Source organism: Vicia villosa, linkage group LG2 (assembly GCF_029867415.1).
Source record: "Vicia villosa cultivar HV-30 ecotype Madison, WI linkage group LG2, Vvil1.0, whole genome shotgun sequence".
Classification (NCBI taxonomy): Eukaryota; Viridiplantae; Streptophyta; class Magnoliopsida; order Fabales; family Fabaceae; genus Vicia; species Vicia villosa.
The window spans coordinates 149,935,284-149,957,422 of record NC_081181.1 but is presented as its reverse complement, the minus strand read 5'-3'; the positions used below and the strand labels follow the sequence as shown (position 1 = coordinate 149,957,422).

Sequence of the window (22,139 nt, the reverse complement as noted above, 5' to 3'; positions counted from 1 at the left end):
CTATCTCATATATAATCGAGTTGACTCATGAACCTAACGAGTCGAACTATATATAGTTCAAGTTCAACTCATTTAGTTAACGAACTTAGTTTTTAGCTCATACTCAGCTCATTTGGTTCATGAATCTAGTTCAACGATTTAATTTCCGAATCGAGTTTCGAACTATTTTCGAGTTAGTTTGGTTCATTGCCAGCCTTACTATTAAGGATATGAAAAAGAACCCCAAATACAATAAGTTGAATGGAGTTGCTGGTTTCCATTTGGAGAGGGTCAATTTCCTTTGATAGACTTAGTTATCAAAAATTAGTTCCCCATCAAATTTTCTTAAAATGAAAACTCATTATAAGTATAAATATAATAGGAAATTTCTTAACAGACCTCCTAACCTTCTTGGCCACCCCTGGCAAAATTCCCAGAATGCTCCTATATTTCGGAAATGCATCTCCGAAATCACTTTTTTTTTTTTGAAAAAAAGGGTGATTTCGGAAGTGCACTTCCGAAAACACGAAAAAAAGGTGTTTTCGGAGATGCATTTCCGAAAACACCCCCCTTTTTGAGTTTTCGGAGATGCATTTCCATGGAATCCCCTTTTTGGGAAAGGGGGTGTGTTCGGAGATGCATATCCGAAATATTCCAAGACCAAATTGGTTTTGGAATGTTTCGGATATACACTTCCGAAAGAATTCAATAATTATTAAAAAATTAAAATCAAAGTGAATCAATACAATTAATAGGTATAAAATCAAGGTGAATCAATAAAATCAAGGTGAATCAAAATTTCCTAAACAATTTTAAAGTTAAAAATTATTTTACTAACTTATATAAATCAAAAACATTTTAATTTCATAATTAAATTTTGATTATTTAGAATTAAATATAAAATTTATTCTTTAAATAAAATTAAGACAAAATCTTTTTTTAATTTTTTTAAACTAAATAAAAATTTATAACTCATTTTTAATTATGAATCAGGAAATATATAAATATATAATAATAATTATTAATTTTATAAGTGAAATATATAAATATATAATAATTATTATATAAATATATAATAATATAATAATTATTATAAATTAAAACACTATTTTTTTAATTTTTTTAATTATTATATAAATATATAAATATATTTATAATTAATATATAATAATTATTATATAAATATATAAATGTATAATAATTTTTATAAATATATAATAATTATTATAATTATTATATAAATATATAAATTAAAACACTCATTTTTTTAATTTTTTTGTAAATATATAATAATTATTATAAATATATAAATAAAAAATTATAACTTATTTTGTAAGTGAAATTATTTTAATTAAAATTATTTTAAATTTTAAAATATGAATCAGAATAGAAATATATAATTATTATTATTCATAACTCATAAATTATATTAAAATATATAATTATTATTATTCATTACTCATAAATTATATCAAATTTATGATATATGAATTAATTAATATCATAAAATTAATTTTTGGGATTTTTTTAGATTTTTTTTTGTTGTTTCGGAGATGCATCTCCGAATTTGTCAAAATCCCAATTTTTGGGATTTTTTCGGAAATACACTTCCGAAGTCTGAAAAAATTTTGAAAAAAAAATATTTCGGAAATGCATTTCCGAAGCGGGGTAAAATTGAGTTTTCGCAGGGGTGACCCCATAGGGAGGTGGGTAAAGAAATTTTCATATAATATATGTATATATAGTTCTCGTTCACGCCACGAAATCACGCTCTTATATGCTCATATATATTCATTGAATTCAAAGTTTCAAACCATCTAGAGATAACTACAACCCTCTCTATGTAGAGTACATTAGTTTTGTTAACCTATAACATGAATACACATCTTTGAATAATGTTGGTCAACAAGATGAAATCTACTTTTGAAGTGGTTAGGTCTTATGGGTACCACCATTATTTTGTTGAAATTTACAAGAAAAGAGTTCTTTCTTGTAATTTTCTTACGCACTTTTTATATTTTATGATGTTGACACATGCATGTTAAGTGATGCACAATTGTTTAATGGAAAATGTTGTACCGTAACAAGAGGCTGGATACATTGGATCTTACTTAATATTCCACGAAGTAGCAGTCGAGTTACATTATGCTTTATGGCCTGTAAACTTTTGACAAAATCTTTTACACTAAATGATTTAAAGTATTGGGTAATGAGAAATGCTATTTTTTTTAATTTAATTCTATTTTGAATTTCTTAATCATTAACAATTATATTTAAATCATGGTTTCGTTGAAAATAATTAGTATTTCTGAACAGGGAATGATGCAAGATAAAGACGATGGTTATTTGGGGATCAAAGTTAAGTGGAAAGAAGATATATATTATGTTGTGAATATTTTTTTTTCCGTGCGAATTGAGCAAGAAAAAATTTTTGTGGAGTGAATTGTTGAGGTTGAAAGAAAAGTTTAAAGATGGAGAGTGGATAATAGAGAGAGATTTTAATGCAATTAAAGATCGTAGATTGAGATGGATTAAAGAAGGAGACACTAATAGTGGATTTTTTCACAAGATGATGAAAGAAAGAAGGAGATATAATAACATAGATCATATTCTCACTTCAGGAGGTTTGGTGGAGTCGGTTGAGGAGATTAAGGAGGAGGTTAAAATTTATTTTGCAAACAAGTTTTTTGAACTGGAGGAGGAGAGACCGAAGTTAGAGGGGATTTCGTTCAAAAGCTTAAGCGTGGAGGACGCTTTAGCTCTTGAAAGGCCTTTTGTTAGGGAAGAGGTAAATGAGGCTATATGGGGGTGTGGTGGTTCCAAAAGTCTGGGTCCGGACGGCTTCTCTTTTTTCTTTATTAAAAAATGTTGGTCTTTCATTAAAGAAGCTTTTGTTCGTTTCTTTCATGAAGGAGGTATAATTTCTAAGGCGGTAACCTCTTCTTTTTCTACTCTGGTTCCCAAATCTCCAAACCCATTAAGTTTGGATGACTATCGTCCTATTTTTTTGGTGGGGTTTATGCACAAAGCAATAACTAAACTTTTGGCGGGAATGTTAAAATGGGTGTTAGGCACTATTATTTCGCCTTGTCAAAGTGCTTATGTTCCGGGTAGACAATTAATAAATGGAGTTTTGGTGGCAAATGAAGTGGTCGATTATGCAAGGAAGGAAGATATGAATTATCTTTTATTTAAAGTGGATTTTGAAAAGGCTTATGACAAAATGAATTGGAACTTCTTGCGTTACATGCTTATAAGAATGGGGTCTGGTGAGAAATGGAGAAAGTGGATGGAATTATTGGTTTTCAAAAGAAATATGTTGGTGTTAGTTAATGGGATCCCAACTAAGGAGTTTGTTGTCAAGAGAGGTTTGAGGCAAGGTGACCCGTTCTCACCTTTTCTCTATGTTATGGTTGCGGAAGGTCTAACAGGGAAATCTATGGATATTGGGGAATTTGGTTATTTTACAATCAAAGGTTCTTGCTCCATGGATATTCTCCAATTTGTGGATGATACGTTATTAGTAGGAGAAGGGACTTAGAAACATGTTTGGGCGATTAATTCGATTTTGCGGGCCTTTGAATTAGTTTCAGGTCTTGGTATAAACTACCATAAAAGTAACTTGATAGGAATCAATTCTAGCAACTCTTTCCTGGATGCCACTTCTCTTTTTATAAATTGCAAGGTGGAAGATAGTAATTTATATTTCCTCGGTATTCCTATTGGGTTCAATCCAAAGAAGGAGTCAACTTGGATACCTCTTTTGAACAAGATGAAAAATTGTTTGGTGGGTTGGAAGAACCGGTTCCCCAACTTGGGCGGTAGAATAACTCTCTTGAAGTCTATTTTAAGTTCTCTTACTATTTTCACTATGTCTTTCTACAAGATGTCGATGAAGGTTATTAAGGAGTTTAATAGGATCCAAAGTAATTTTTTATGGGGTGAAGTGAAGAAAAAAGGAAGATGCATTGGGTGAGTTGGAAAAAGGTTAGTGTACCTTTTGAGAAGGGAGGGGGTTAGGAGTTAAAAATTTAGCGGAGTTTAACTTAGCTCTTTTAAATAAATGGAGATGGAGAATTCTTCAAGGCTGTGACTCTCTTTGGTATAACATCTTGAGATCTTGTTATGAAGATTTCTATTCAAGTTTTCAACGATGGTGTTTCTAACAAAGTTCTTTCCTCTTCTTACACTTCTTGTTCAACTTGGTGGAGGGATATCATAAGGATGGAGAATTTTTCTTTTAAAGATCCTATTGCTGCTAAAAGTAGGAACATAATTCAAAATGACTTCAGCACTCCATTTTGGGAAGCTAAATGGATTGAGGATGTCATTTTGAAGGAGGTTTATCCGGATTTGTTCTTGGCATATTCTTTGAAGGGTGTTTCAATTGCGGGTATGGGGGGTTGGAATGACGGGGAGTGGAGATGGGGAGACTTTAGTTTATCCACGACGGTGGCTAATAATTTGGAACTTTTGCCCAATTTTTCCTCTTTGAAGGACCAGTTAGAGGAATTTGGAGGATTGTTAGAAGGTAGAGATATGGTTGGGTGGACCTTTAATTCGGAAGAGGATTTTTCGGTAGCGTCGTGTTATGCTTTATATGCTTGTTTTTGTATTCCTTTAGGACCACCTAATAGGTATGACGAGGCATTGGGACTAGTTTGGAAAGCAGAGGTGCCTTTTAAGATAAAGACTTTTGGTTGGAGACTTCTTGTTAATAGACTTCCAACAAAGGACCTTTTGATGTATAAAGGAATTTCATTTCCTTTAAATTCCTTGAAATGTATTCTTTGTGATTTGGATATGGAAAACCAGGATCATACTTTTTTTAATTGTAAAGTGTCTAAGAAAGTTTGGAGGGAGATAACTAACTGGGTTGGTAAATCGGATTCGGAGAAGAAAGAGTGCTTTTCAAATTTTATGAATTGACACAATTTTTCTCGAGCCATGAAGATTTAGGAGAGCAAGTTAGGAGTGCTTTGGCTTGCCACATCTTGAATCATTTGGTTGTTAAGGAACAGAATTTGCTTTCGGAAGAAAGGTTGGAATATTAACAAAACGGTGTGGAGCATTAAGTCTTTAGTTTGGAAATTGTCCTTTTGTGGGGAAATTACACACTCCAATTGTTATTTTTACGAGTTTAGCAAAGATTCTTTGTTATTTCTTTCGTAATTAAAATTGATTTGTAATTTCTTTTTTTGTCGGGTTATCATGTTCGTCAGTGTAAAAAATTTGGAGAATCCTTAGTTCATCTATATATATAAATAAATAAACTAAGAATTCTCCAAATTTTTTACGCTGATAAACGATATATTGATTATTATGACATCAAAATTTCTACGACATAAAGATTTTACATAATTCAAACTTTTTCGACGAATTCGCTTCTATTATTATAATCATGGATGGTCCCTCAAATATGTTATTCAGTTTAACATATTTTCCATGACCAAACATTATAACTAATATTTAAAAATGATTAAAGATATATCTACATATACACAAATGTAATGAAATTTACTTTTAAAAGGTACAAAAGGCATGCTATTTTTTCATCATATATATAAAAACTAAGGACTCGTCATTGAGCTAACTAATTCTATTTAAAATGCAGGAAGGAAAATTAGATCTATTGCAACAACAATGTCATCCTCTTAAACATGTAAATGAAATGGAAAAAAAAATACTAGTATTCAATTTTCTTAAAAGAAGAGGTAGAAATTCTAATAGTAACTACTGATAAAACAAATAAAAACTTAATCTTTCTCAAGATAATTATTATAAAGATGTCTTCATTTTCAACAAAGGCTAAGAAAACTACAATCATAAACATAAATTAAAAAGCTTCATTGATAGTACCACATCTCATTACATAACATTACTACACACAACAAAACACACTAGAAACCCAATCAAAGCCAGAACAAACTAGCATGATCGCAAATGAAGTTTTAGTAATAAAAACTTCATCTTATTGAAGGTATTCACCATTGATCACAAACTCATTTCAATACACACTAGTATGATTTAGTGGCATCTCAATATGAGGAGCTCCAAGAGGACAGAAAACAACTTTATAGTTAGATCCAGCAGGACAAGTGAAAGTACTTGTTGGATCATCTTGAGGGTAGCTATAAGAATCATGACATCTATCCTTAAAAAACCTTGAGAAATAAGTGGGTCCACATGTTCCTTGTCCATTAGTACAACAAAACTCATTGGTTTTATAAACAGTACAAGGGTTGTTACAACCACCTTGTGTCCTCAGTTCATTAGGGCATTGTCCGTTGATATCGGCCGTGCAGCTGATCTTATGACATCCGCCGTTAAGAGGGAAGAAATCCATTGGAATATTGAATCCGTCGACGAGTGAGATGTCGTAGAAATCTTGGTTTCCGAATTGGTTTAACGCGAATTCGGCCAATGTGTTTGGTGGAACACCCCAGCCAGTGCATTGGAGTCCACCAGTGCAGTCACCTGTCTGGCAGCGGCCACGACCGCTGCCATCAAAGTTACAACCAGTGCGACCCCAAATACGAGCCATGGCAGTTCCAGGGTTAACCCAAAGGTTCCATGTTTGACCGCGGTCGAGACGGCGGCCACCGCCGGGGCTAGAAGCTGCCCAAACGGTGTAAGGGCAATTGTTGACAATCTCAAAGTTGGCTGCTTGTGAGGGAGTGAAGGTGAGGAGGAGGGAGCATAGTGTGAATGTGAGGAGTGATAAGAAAGTCATTTTGTTGTGTTGTGTGGATATTGGATGAATTGGAAGTATATTAGTTGAGGTTTATATAGGCAATTTTGAGTTATTAAAGCAACTATTATTAGTCATTACTTTTTTCACTAGTGATCAAAATGATGATGATGAACTTTAGTTTATATAAATATTTAAGATACAGAATTATATAATCGGTGAATACCAACTTGACTATTTTGGTGTTAACAAGTAGATAAAAACCTGATTTTACATATAAATAATTCACATATCAATTTATTTATAGCATAATTATTATTTATTTTTTATTAGTTTTGTTCATCATATCATCCATCAAATTGGCTGCTTCTTGTGAATATTTTATATACTCTTTGCTGGCGTGTTAAAATATAAAAGAACAAGTTGACTTAGCTCATAATGAAATGACCCGGCGGCTATCTGCCTAACTAGCTCTTTAATGAAGATAATATCAAAAAAATCTGATGTTATTTTAATTAGTAACAACAAATTGACTCTAAATATTTTACTTTAATTTCAAATTTCATTTACACCATAGGGTATTTAAGATTATATTTTACTTCTTTTTTGTCTGTGATTAACAAAGACGAGTGTAGATATGTGGAACCGGTTTTATCGGGTTTTTGTTTGGGTTAGCGGGAGGCACAGTTGCCTACTTAGATAAGCAAGTGAGATATGAATAAAGTAAGAGGCGGCTCTGTCAAAAGTTCATGCATGAATCATTTTTTGTAAAAATAATAATTCGCAGCATGTGGTGGGATTTGAGACTAAGACTAAATCAAGTCTCTAGCTATCTTTATTAATTTTAATTAGTAACGCACGGATTCTGGTATCAGATTCGCATTATTTCAGATGAATATTTTTTAATAGAAAAATATTTAATTACTCGTAAAAAATAATAATTAAATATATAATTAATAAAAAAATATTTTGATGAGTAATTTTATGTTCCGTTAATAATCAATATTTTGATTAATAACTTCATGTTTCCTTGTACAAATATTAGTTTAATCAATAATTTCATGTCCCCGTGTATCTTAAAAATATTTTGATAAGTAACTCCATGTCCCGTTAATAACCAATATTTTGATCAATAACTTCATGTCCCGTTAATAATCAATATTTTGATCAATAACTTCATGTTTCCGTATATAAATATTAGTTTGATCAATAACTTCATGTTCTCGTGTATCTTAAAAAATATTTCATGTCCCGTTAACAATCAATATTTTGCTCAATAACTTCATGTTCCGTTTATAATCAATATTCCATGTCCTCGTGTATCTTAAAAAATATTTTGATTAATAACTTCATGTAAGAATCAATATTTTGATCAATATAACTTCATGTCCCGTTAATAATCAAATTTTGATCAATATCTTCATGTTTTCGTGTACAAAAGGTTTAGTAAAACATAATCTTATTTTTGCATCACATTTTATACACTAAAACTAAAAAAATATTATTAATTTTATTTTAGAAGCATAAATTTTCTTATATATTAGTATTTTCTTTTTAAAATTTAAAATTGTAAAAAATATTTATTAAAAATAATTTATTATAAAATAATTTACTTAAGGGCCCGTTAGATTCAATCGAGGGGAGGAGAGATATTTTTATTAAGGGGAAGGGAGGGGAGAGGATTTTTTTTACTTACAATTATGTTTGGTTCACAAAGGGGATGGGAGGTATTTTAAAACTAATTTACATTTTTAAATTTCTAATTTATCATGAAATTCACGATATTTATCATTTATAATTTAAATACAAATTCATTGACGAAATATAAGTATTCAATTTGATAACATCAAAAAAACACATAACGGTTATAATATATAGTTTTAAAAAGATTATCGAATACAATAAAATCTAACAAAATAATTAGAAATAAAAATATTTCAATAATTAAAAAGTAACATAAAAATATAAAATTAAAAAAATTAATTATAATTATAAGAAGGGTAAATATATAAATATAATTATAATTAAAATGGAGCACCTCCCCTCCCCTCCGAATCTCCCTAAATCGGGGAAAGCAAAAAGTGACTCAGAAGAGAATTTGGTCCCCTCCATCTACCTCTCTCCCTCTCTTAAAATTTGAATCAAACACATAAACTATTAAATATTTTCTCCTCTCCCCTCCATTTACCCCAACCAAACAGACTCTAAATTAGAATGTTGGCAAAGTTTATTCTGTCACAAAAGTTATTGGCCTTAAAATTACTTACTACCAAACTCATTAAATGACTATTATCATACTGAATGATAAAAAGTTTAAAAACATTCACTTTTGTCCAAATCAACATATACATGTGGATTGGTAAGAAAACCAACAATAACATCCAAGATTTCAGATACTAATTTTAATTAAATATTGATTCTATCTTTTTATACATTATTTAAATAAAATAGCTTATATTTTTATTTAAAATAAAAGTTGCATAATTATGGTTATCAGTCACATTATTCAATAGCATCAAATCTTTTAAATAGTCTCAAAATCTCTACTCCATTGTATTTTTATCTTTTAATATTGGATCGGAGATGTTATACTTTTAATGTGAAATGACACAATTGCTCCTATCACTTAACTCCACTATCAAATATTCACAAAAGTAAAAAAAATCTAAATAAATTTATTTTTATAAAAAAATCCTGAATATAATATCATATTGCCTACTACAAATATTCTAAGATTAATATAAAATAAAACTTAATATAAACAAAAATATTAAAAATTATTTCTATAAATTAAAACAATAAAATATAAAAATGTAATAAATATAAAATTACTATAAACAGAAATATATATATATATATATATATATATATATATATATATATATATATATATATATATATATATATATATATATATATATATATATATATATATATATATATAGATTTAAATATGCATTATTGAATTAATATATATCATGATTTTGTTAGTAATCAACCATCAAATCGATAAAATTAAATGTAACAAAAAATATTAATATAAACATAAATATTAAAAAAATATATAAATGTTGTGATTTGAACATGTACTGTTGAATTAATATATACTATAATTTAGTTAGTAATCAACTATCAAACCCATAAAATCAAAAGTAACAAAATATACTAGTAAAAATTCATGGAATTATAACACAATGAGAAAATAAGTATACATTAATTTTTTTCTTTATAATTTCGATAGAAGCAAACCAAGCCACAATTAAAATAATTACATACTTGTGTTTGATGTTGTTTTAAAATTACAAATCCGATAAAAAATAAATATACTTGTTTCCGATGTTGTTTTAAAATTACAGATTTGAATAGAAAATATACTTATAGATCTAAACCCTAAACATTAAAAAATAAAAAATAAAAACATATCTGATTTAAAATTATTTACTTGTTTCTTGTTTTTCAATATTGTTTTATTTCTCGTTTCCGTCTTTGGTAGATCCATGACCTAAAAAATAAAAGAAGTAAAAAAAGATGTTATGAAGATGAATGAAAGAAAAAGATATGAAAATAACAAATCTGGTCTAAAATTATTAACTTGGTATAAATATAAAAGATATGAAATAACATACCTGATTTAAAATTATCAACCTGTTTCTTGTTTTTGAGGTTGATTTACTACTTGTTTCCGTCTTTGGTGGATCTAGAACATGAAAAGAACAACAAATATTAAGAAGATGAAGGAGAAAAAATAGAGTTAACAATGTGTTTATATGTATTTAGATTGTAGAAGAAACAATGAGGAAGGAGTAAAAAAAATTGGAGAAAAAATAATGAAGAAAGAAAGAAAAACAGATAAGATATTTAGAGAAGACAAAATAGTAGTATGGAAAAAGAAAGAATGAGAGAAGAGTGGAGGAAGAGAAAGAGATCATGAGAATTGTAAAAGAAGTAAAGGCAATGTGTGATAAGATGCAAAGCTTGTCATAGAAGTTTTTACAAACTATGCAACGTGACAAATTGTAAAAGAAGTAAGATAATTTTTGTTTTTTCTAGAAGTATAGTAGTGTTATGTTTCAAGAGTTAAAGCAATGAAAAAGAAAAAAAATTGTGACAATATGTAGAAGCAAAAAGCATAAAAATAGAAGTAGGGTCGACCCTGTGCATGTACAGGAAGTGCTACAGCACAAGACCCCAAATTTTAGGGCCTCCAAAATTTTAAAAGGTCTAATTTTTTTTCATAAATATTAATTGAAATAAATAAAATATTATGATAAAAATTCAATGAGTCAAAAAATGCTATAATAAAAACTCAATACATACAAAAATTGAGATAAATCAAAATTCAAAATAATTTTAATTAAATATATTATTCATTAATACATAAATATAATTTTTATGTGTCTTTTTTTAATTATTATAATTGTATTTATATTTTAGATCTGGGCCCATTTTCAAAATTAGAACGGGGCATTTACGTTGATTGGGTCGGCCGTGAATAGAAGCATTTAAAAGATAAACATATAATAGTGTTTAGTTTGAAAGCGCTATCAAAATCAAATAAAAAACGCGCAAAATGTCATCTTTATTAGCGCTTAAGAAAAAACGCTATTTAAAATCGGTACTGTAATAGCACTTTTAAAGTGTTATTAAACAAAAAATGTTTACCGGTTAATAGCTCTTTTAAGCGCTATCAAAAACAAAACAAAACGCTGTTAAATAGCTTATTTGACGTAGTGAATAGAGGCTTGTGAAGCTATCCACGTGTCATTAGTTTAGAGTAGAAGGGTAAAATGGCGAATACAACAACACATTATTTTCTTATATGATAGATTTAAAGATAGTACTATTATTTCAATAGAAATTTATAATTTGATAAATAAATGTTAAGATTGAGTTTTTGATCAACCAATTACACTAATTTAATTTAATTAATATATTATTTAAAGATATCGATAATTTAATTTTATTATTATATTATAATATTAATATTAAGAGCAGGGTTCAATTTATTTGAAGAGTAAAATTTTTAACTTATTCTAAATCATAACCTCTAAAGTTAATCGAATGGTTATACATAAAAAAAAAATTTAATCACTAAATTAAATTAAATTTAAAAATTAGTATTTAAAGTAGGTTAAAATAACTTTTTCTTAAAGTAAGTTGAACCCACTTTACTATTTATTATCATTTATATCAATTAGGATATATATTAATTGAGCTAAGCTAATTCACCATTTCCTTGTTGTTTTGATTAGATACACAAGTCAATAGATATTCCTTCTCTATATTGGATTATAATGTGTAGTTTTTATTTGTCTATTAATGTAAAATGCTCTATCAATTTCTAAATATATGTTTATTTGTCGTTAAATATATTCTTCATGAACACTATCAATTTAAATTAAAGATAATAAAAAAACTGAAGTAAATATATCTTAGAAAAATGAGAGTATAATTTGTTACAATGGTTTATTTTATGTCACTTTTATGTAGTGCCATTGTCAATAGTAAAATTATTACTCTGTTCTAAAATAAATGTCGCATTTTAACAATTATATGTCTTAAAATAAGGGTCGTTTTTAGTTTTAATGCAATTTTAATTTTATTATTTCAATATTACCCTTCAATTAATTAATACTACTTATATCACTATTAACTAGTAAGAAACCCGTGCTATCGCACGGGTCCCGTCTGGATTCACATCACATGCCTATCGGATCATCATTTGTAAAGTTTAAATTCATTCTTCAATTGGTTAACATTGACATAGTTACAAATAAATGCACAAACTTTTAAGCATCGTATTTACAATAAATCGTACAGTCGATTATCTAACTTCAATTATATAAAACAGCAACAAGAAAAATATTTAAAAGATGGACATTAAATTGATCTGTCTACAACTCGTATCTCTTAGATACGTTTACATATACCCGTGAATCGAGATGAGTTAACAAAATTCAGTTGAATCCACATCACACCATTTTAAACAAACATATACCCGTGAATCGAGATGAGTTAACAAAATACGTTTATCAGACCATCATTTATAAAGTATCAATTCATTCTTCAATTGGTTTACATTCACATAGTTATTAATATAGGCTAATGATATGCACTTGCTTTTTAAGCATTGATTCGTACTTATAATAAATCGTACAACTGATTCTCTAACTTCAATTAGATTAAATAGTAACAAAATATAGATTTAAAAGATGGACATTAAAATTCACAGTCTACCGCTGGTATCTCATAGATACGTTCACATATACCCGTGTATTCAGATGAGTTAACAAACCCTAGTTGAATCCGAGTTAATTCTAAAAATTTATTAAACCTATTTTAGATATTAGCCCATTTTCCAAATTTAATAGGTATGACATCTCACCGTCAAATTTCTGTTTTAAAACTTTCTTATTATATCGTATTCACATTTTTTTTACAACCTACGATATATGACAGCTCCCCGTTAAATTACAAATCTAAAACATTCTTATTAGATTGTATTTACATTTTTTACAAACATAAAATGTTAATCATATAATTGTATAAATAAAACCTTCTTATTAGATCGTATAATAAACTTGGTAACATATGCTCGTGCAAATTTAACATAGAGATTAAAATCAAACCTATAATATAATCTTCAATAACAATCTTCAAAATAATATAAAAAGTTAATCATATAATTGTATAAATAGTTAAATTTACAATCTTCTAAAATAACAAATTATGAAAATTTTATAATCTGCTTTTTATTAAAATTATTTTCATAAAATTATAAAATTATTATTTTCATAAAATTATTTTTAACTTATTCCCGTTTATAAAATAATTGTAGCTTATTCAGTTTATAAAATTGACTATATTAATAATTTTTTATCTTTTATCATTATTTTTTATGATTACCATTTATCATTAAATTTTCATGACTACTGTTTAACATATTTTTATCATGATTACAATTATGAAGTTAATTTGAAAAGATTCTTATAAATTTTAGTTATTTCATAAGTTTACAAAAATTATAAATTAAAATCTCAACTGATTTTATTTTGTTTTATTGACCTTTCTATAAAAATCTAAATAATTTCAAAATATATTTTATCTCAAATAACGATCTAAATAATTACAAAATAATTTTTGTTCTTATATTTTTATAATGATAAATTAAATATTTAATCTTGGAATAAAAAAAGTTAATATTGTAGTAAAAAGAGTAATCGTAGTTTTTACTTTAGTTCTTATGTTTACTATTTTTTAAAAATACACGATTTTTATTAATATTTCATAAAAATATATGATTTTTAATTTTTTTAGTAACTAAATGTTATTTAAACTATAATAATACTTACTTTCAATTTTAAACAAATAAGAAACTCATTTTTTAAATAAAATTTGTTTAAGAGTTATAGTAAGCATTATTACGTTAAGTTAAAAAGACAACTCTTAAATTACTTTTATAGTAAAAATATTTTAAATTGAAAAACTAAATTATTCATATATTTTTAAAATTTTACAAGTACACTTCTCTCATGACATGTGGCCTGCTTTAGTAAATTAAATTTTATATAGAAAAGAGAAAAAAGAAAAATGTTTTTATTCTAAAAATATCGAATAATTATAAATAAATAAATAAACTAAATAATAATTTAATATTTATTAGTGTAGATATCAGTAGGTAAATAAAAAAATCAGATCTAAGAATATCAAAAAATCAATTACAATATTAAATAATAATTTGACATTTATTTTTTATATACAACTTAATACATATTTATTAATTTTTTATAAAAATTCAAAAATTTATGTATAAATTTACTAATTCAAAAAAACTAAAACTCAACTTTGATATTGAAATAAAATTAAGAAATAAATAATATTTATGATGAATTATTAAATTTTCAATTTAGAAATAATGATTTCATTCAATAATAAATTTAATAAAATATACATTAAATGATAATTTGACCTTTATTATTGTAATTAGCATTTAACTAAATGTTTTATAATTAATAAAGAAAAAATTAAAGTTAGAGAAAACAAATAATGTTGGGAAAAAAAGTTTTAAGAATTAAAAATAAAGATTTTAAAAACTATTGATTAAAATAAAATAAGTATTGTATAAATGTGCTAATATACACATCAATCAATCAAGTGATAGATCTAATTATAAACATTTGATATTATAACAAAATTAAATAATTTGCTTATATAAATTATTATCAATAATTTGGTTATAGAAATTATATATCAATGTGTGATACTCCTATATATTATTAAATTATTTTATTAAAATTGAGCACATAAGATGTCCTTAGGTTAAAATATTTTATTAAAATTGAGCAGATAAGATGTTTATATAACACATATTCTTGGTCTGTATATAGGTTATATAAATCATATATCAATATGTGATACTTCTATATTTTATTAAAATATTTTATTAAAATTGAGCAGATAAGATGTCCTTAGGTTATATAAGGACACATTCTTGGTTTGGAGGAAGTCATTTTATGACTGCCCTGAAAAACTCATTTGAAGAAATATATTTGCATTCAGATAATGACTAATATTAATATTAGACCAGAGTAATCCTCTTTCTAAAATTTCAAGCTCTATATTTGCATTCAGAGAATGACTAATATTAATATTAGTCGGGAGTAATTCTCTTTCTAAAATTTCAAGCTCTATTATAGAGGGAGTAATTCTCTTTCTAAAATTGCAAGCTCTATTATAGAGGGAGTAATTATCTTTCTAAAATTTCAAGCTCTATTATACAAGGAGTAATTCTCTTTCTAAAATTTCAAACAATTTTAAGCTCTATTATACAGGGAGTAATTCTCTTTCTAAAATTTCAAACAATTTCCAGCTCTATTATACAGGGAGTAATTCTCTTTCTATACTATAATTTCAAACTCTGAGTAATTCTCTTTCTAAAATTTCAAACTCTATTATCTATTATAGAGGGAGTAATTCTCTTTCTAAAATTTCTAGCTCTATTATCTATTATAGAGGGAGTAATTCTCTTTCTAAAATTTCTAGCTCTATTATACAGGGAGTAATTCTCTTTCTAAAATTTCTAGCTCTGACTCTCCCTCCTGGCTTTCCTTGTCAAAGTGCATCAGTTCCTGAATTAAAGAAGAAAAAAATACAACAAATTAATCAACAATACAAAAATTTAATCATCAATAAAATCCTACAAAATACCGATTAAGGATGTAACTTATGCAAACAATGTTGATATGAACCTTTTCTTTTCCCATATGTCTTAACTGCAATGCAATACAGTAAAAAAAATTCAGAACTAATAGGTAAACAGAACACTAATTTGTATGAATCAAAAATGATTAAATAAATAACCTGTGTTGAATCTGTTGTGTTTAATCTGTTATTAACAGATGAAATGGAACTATCGATAGATCTGAAAGCGTGAGTCATGCCAATGCTTAAAAACTGCAAGAACAAAACATATTTTATACGAACTGCAAGTTAAGATCGAAACTTGCAACAAAAAGATGGAATGACAAAAAAATACTCCTATCTTGAAGAATTGAAAATTACATGATTTAGTACATATATAATGGAATAAAAGTTTAGAAAGCTGAAAGGCCAAGGATTTATTGCATTGTTCGGTAGTGGAGATTTTGCTTTTCCAAAAATCCTAATGGTAGACTATCGATTCCAATGAAAGTGGATATTTTGCTTTTCCAAAAACCCTAATGGTAGACTATCGATTCCAATGAAAGTGGAGATTTTGTTTTTCCAAAAAACTGTAGACCATCATTTATCGTTTCAACTTTCAAATTAATAATGGAATAAAAATAATATAAAATGTAACAAATTATTAGGTGCTGCCACATCACCCGTAATAAATGCCAAAACAATAATATTGAGTTATTTTGCTAAAAGTCTTTTCTACCCATAAAATAAAAAAAAGATTAGTAGTTTTATCATAAGGCTTATTATGTAATTTCCAGGTACTTTTGCTCGTAACTCATTTACTATGTTATTGAGTTACATCAAAATTAACGTTATATGAGAGTTCATTTTAACGTTAATCTTTGGATATCTTGATGGTATAGTAAATGATTATAAATTCATCTCAAATTTTATAAGTATGATCTATATGATATTATGTTTCAATCCAACGGTTTATTTTAAAAAATATTTATTCGAAATGAAGTTACGAGCGAGTGTAACTTGTGGTGTTACTCTTCGAGTGTAATTTGATCCCTCCTTATGTGTGTGTGTGTGTGTGTATATATATATATATATATATATATATATATATATATATATATATATATATATATATATATATATATATACTCCCTCCGGTCTTAAATATAAACAAATTTGCAAAAAAATAACTCACTCATTAAGGAGGATGTCTCAATGCATTTAATTCTTACGCTCTTTCTAATCTTAACCCTATTTTTTGCTTTGGAAATTGTTGCAAACTTTTAAAATGTAAAAAATTATAGGAGTATATTTGGAATAGTGACATTGAATGTAATAAATATAGATTTTTTTTCTTATATTTAAGACCATATAAATTTTTTTTGTTGCTTATATTTGAGACCAGAGTGAGTATATATTTAGGTACTGGGTTCAAAACCTAGCAGCAACAATTTATTTGGAATATAAATAACATTTCATCACGGTAACAATAGATAATCATTGTGGAGAGTACTTAGAGTATATTATATAATATGTAGATTGCTTGTTTTTTCATATACATGACACAATCATTCAAATTGTTGAAGAAGTATATAATCTAAAAATTAAACTAATCTTAAAAAACAACTTAAACAAACCACTGTTTTCGAAGTGTATGCATGTTACAACTCATATCTTACTCTTTAACATTTAGAATATGATTCAATGGTCTAAATCCTTCATGGTATTGATTCCTTCGCTTCTATTTTTAATTTGAATATCATCAATTTATTGGCCAAGTCTACCTCATCATCGTCACTTATCATGATGATAAGTGACGATGATGAGGTAGACTTGACAAATAAATTTATATTATTCAAATTAAACTATAAGAGAATATATTGATGCAATGAAGGAATCAGATCATTGAATCATATTCTATATGTTAAAGAACGTGATATGAATTATGAGACATATGCAATTTGGAAAATATTGATGGATATAAGTTGGTTTAAATTCACTACAACATTTTTCCTCTTTGACAGCAATTGAAAAGTGTTGCTAAATCTGAGAAAAAAGTTGCCTAAAAGAATATGGGACGTTTTCCAGTTGTCCTCAGTGTGAGCGTTGCCTATTATTCCAGGTAACGTTTTTTAGTGCTCTTTAACCACACTTTCCTAAAACGTCACCAAAACTATAAGAAAAAGGGACGCTTTTCTAAGACATCTAAGGGGACGTTTTTTAAATGTTGCTATAATTTACAACGACCATCAAACATTTCCTAAAAAGTGGTTGAGTGAAAACATTATATGGCAACAGTTTACAGTTTACAAATGTTGTCAAATATAACAAAAATTACAAAAGATGAAGTAGTAAGAACACTTGGTAAATGTATCTATAAGTTACAGGGAATATTTTTTACAACATTTTTCATAAAATTAACAATTCAAACAAAAATTAAACTAAACATAAATTGCAGGTACCCCAAATTTTATGTTAATAAAATCTTCGAAAATTAACTCAAATAGTAAACACAAACATTAACTTAACATTATTAGTCAGCTACTTAGAAGTATACGTCTAACAAAATGACAAAATAAATAGTTACTATTAAGTTTGTTGCACTCATCATCATCTTCATTATCCTCTCCCTCTTAAAAGTTTGTCACCTATGTCATACTCATCACTTGCATCTTCCTCTTGAAATTTGTCACTTGCATCTTCATCCTCTTCATCATTTTCATTTATATCTTGCTACATCAGAAAATGATAACAAAATACAAATAAACAAAATCAGCCAAAACAGTTCTTACTAAAATCAAAGACAAACAAAATAAGTCACTACCTTTTTTTTAACTCCAAATATATTATATTAATGGATTGCAAATAGATTTGTGTTGTTTGTTGCGAGTACATTTCCTGCATAATAAAATAAAATATAGTTATTTTTACTAATATGAATATATAATAATAACAAAATAAAACTACAATTTCTTGTTTAACGTCAAATATATTTTTAGTCTCAATTATTATTAAATTTAATAAAATTTATTCAATAATTTTTAATTATTTCTATTATAATGAATTTTAAAATATTTATATTATGAAAAATTCTATTATTAAATTTAATATTTATAAATTTCTATTTATTAAATTAAATAAATTTTATGATAAATAAATTTTTATCATCAAAATAAATAATTTCTTAAATTTTTTATTTATTAAATTCAATAAATTTTAGGGTTAAATACCTTTTACCCCTGCCATATGAGCATGTTTTTGTTTACCCCCCCCCCTTTTTTTTTGTCGCAGACCTCAAAAATAAAGATTCCAGCGCCAAAGCCCCTGATACATTTTCTTAGCTAAGATTCTAAGAATCTAGCCTACGTGGACATAATATTTTTGCTGACTGTGTAATTTATTGACACGTTGGATTGTTTACAAAAGTCATTGTTGACATATAGGATTTTATTTTTCTCATTTCACCCCTTGAAAAGTTAGGGTTTTGTTGCAGGCAAAATAGCAACTTGGATATGACGAAGAGAGCTTCCACCATGATGAAGAAGAAGAAATTGAAGAAATCGAAGCAAGCGAAGGAAGCTACTGAAGCAAGTTTATCAAAGCATTCGGTTTAACCGGACATGCATGAAGAAGAAGTTGAGGCATCTGAAAAATTATGCCTCATGTCTTGAATTATGTCATAGATCCTAACACTCTTGGATGTTTGCATCTTTTTCACCACAGCTTTAGCCACCCACCTTGAGTTTGTAAATCTGTTATCTAAAACCCTAACGCATGTATGCTTGTCAAATATGGTTTTTATAGCATAAGTGTGCTTATGGCCCACTTTTGAACAAAGTATTAAAAAAACCATATTTGACCGTACATTCTACCCGTACCCTGTAGCTCTCGTTTTTCACAAACGTAATTTCCCTACCATTTAATATTGACCACTCACGTATTGCTTCTCTAAATTCATCAAGAGAATTGAATTTCATACCCCACTCAAATTTAAAAATCTTATTGAAATGCTTTTTCCTAAACTTTTCAAACTTTAGCATTTTCTCATCATCTGATATATCAGGGTCTGAGCTATCCAGATCATCACTAACATATTCATCATCATCTTTCAATTTTTTCTTTTTCGAACCACTCAAAACCCCAGTGAGTGAAAGTGATTCATTAATAGGTATAGTAACATCAATGCCTTCAAACCCATCAAGCAAAGCAGTGACGTGTTCATCTTCATTATCCCCCAACCCTTCTACTCCATCTTCATCACATCTATCCATCTGAACTACCTCATTCACACACCTAGGATTCTCAATAACACTGAAACATCTGTTACATCATACTCCACAAACATTTCCCCTTCAACCTCATTGGCATTAGCATATGCTGCGAAATCGTAACAATCATCATCCATCCTATAATGTAAAAAGTTCGGATCAATTTCAATAACCTTAGTCCATGCCCTATATGTCCCTTCCTTGTAACCCCACCCAGTCAACATCCTATGAACGCTAACCATTGTAAACTTATCAATGTGGATGTTAGATACTAAAGTCGTGACACCTCCCCTGTAAATCATAACCCTATCATTCAATCTCACAAATTCTCCTCCATGGTGGAACACAACATTGAAGATTTGCTTAATTATTCTGAAATTACAAAGGAAAACAGTTAAAACCTAACCTTCATCAACCGTTTCTGAGTTCGACACATACGGTAAAATAAAACAAACCTTCTGAGCTTTAGATGCCTTAACTTCTTCTTCATGCATGTCCTGTTGAACTGAATGTTTCGATTGACTTGCTTCAGTAGCTTCGTTCACTTGCTTCGATTTCTTCAATTTCTTCTTCTTCATCATGGTGGAAGCTCTCTTCGTCATCTCGATGTTGCTATTTTTCCTGTAACAAAACCCTAACTTTTCAAGGGGGTGAAATGAGAAAAATAAAATCCTATATGTGAACATGGCTTTTATTAACAATCCACCGTCTCAATAAATTACATAGTCAGGAAAAATATTATGTCCACGTAGGCCAGATTCTTAGAATCTTAGCTAAGAAAATGTATCAGGGGCTTTGGCGCTGAAATCTTTATTTGTTGAGGTCTGCGACAAATTTTTTTCTTAAGGGGGGGGGGGGGGGGGGGGGGGGGGGGGTAAACAAAAACACACTCATATGGTAGGGGTAAAAGGTATTTTACCCTAAATTTCATGATGTTTAAAGGGAATGTTGGCACCTAATTTTTTTATGTTGTTGAATTTTTTATGCAATATTTAAAAAAATGCAGCCTTTTGTTATGAATAATGCATCCATCTAAAATTGTCCCCAGAAGCATTTAAGGGGACATTTATCCGTTATTGCTAAAGAAAAATTATCGGAACACTTGAAAATCGTTCCCAAAAGTATTTTAGGGAACATTTGTGAGTTGTTGTAAGAATTGTCTTGGCAACATACAAAAATTGTTGCCAGATATTTTTTTAGGCAACAATTTACATTTGTTGCATAAAAAGTGTTTCCAGAAGCAATAAATGTTGTATTGTTTTTAAATACAACTTAATTTTTCAGATTATAAATGTCTATGTCAATTTGAATGAATGTATATTCAATGAAGGGTTAGTGAAACAAACAATATAACTACAATATAATAAACTCAACTTGTTCTTATATCAATCTGCATAAGAATTTAAAGAATAAAACATTGCTAAGTCACAAGAAAGCCTCTTTCTTGTGACTTAACAATGTTTCGTTCTTGTTTTGAGAATATTACCTTTTTGTGACGATTAAATGGGATATTGAAGGAGCTGAGATTCGAACCCTGTAACTCCTGGTACATTTAACTACAGATTTTAGCATTCACCGTAGTGAAATATCTTTTAGTAAAAACAAAAAAAAATGCGCCCAAAAACGAGATTCCACCACGGTTAACGAAAGGTCGTCGTAATATTTTTTGACAAAAGTCATTTTTCGTAGTAGTGTCACACACCCAAATCATCATCAACATCATCATCATCACACATATTTATATTTCACGTATATATTTCATTCATGTTCTGCGACTCACGTATATATTTGATTCTCTCAGGAACCAGATCACCTCTTTTGAACACATGAGCCCTCTCTCTAAGCTCCAAGTGTAACACCCTTCTAAATCCCGCGGAAATTAAATAAATATATCAAAGTAACATGAAACAAGGGTGTCACAATTCAATTTTCAAAAACAAACGTCGTATGTAATTGTCATGCATTCACTGAAGAAATTCATCATAATTCATAATACTCATGTTAACACAGCGGAAAATCAA

The 22,139-nt window shown here is 27.9% G+C and overlaps 2 protein-coding genes and 1 long non-coding RNA gene across 3 annotated transcripts; 1 reads left to right on the top strand and 2 right to left on the bottom strand.

Annotated features, from left to right (window-relative positions):
• The first annotated feature begins 4,104 nt into the window (after positions 1-4,104).
• LOC131650310 (uncharacterized) lies at positions 4,105-4,908 on the top strand. The gene has a single exon (XM_058920021.1). It carries the CDS (start codon positions 4,105-4,107, stop codon positions 4,906-4,908), a length of 804 nt encoding a protein of 267 aa, XP_058776004.1.
• Positions 4,909-5,805: 897 nt separating this feature from the next.
• Positions 5,806-6,812, bottom strand: LOC131652435 (thaumatin-like protein 1). The gene has a single exon (XM_058922284.1). It carries the CDS (start codon positions 6,710-6,712, stop codon positions 5,987-5,989), a length of 726 nt encoding a protein of 241 aa, XP_058778267.1. The 5' UTR covers positions 6,713-6,812; the 3' UTR covers positions 5,806-5,986.
• Positions 6,813-9,865: 3,053 nt separating this feature from the next.
• LOC131652437 (uncharacterized) lies at positions 9,866-10,611 on the bottom strand. Its single transcript, XR_009298714.1, has 2 exons — positions 10,297-10,611; positions 9,866-10,172 (listed from the first exon to the last, which is right to left on the bottom strand). It is a non-coding gene; the product is annotated as an uncharacterized LOC131652437 (long non-coding RNA).
• Positions 10,612-22,139: the final 11,528 nt, after the last annotated feature.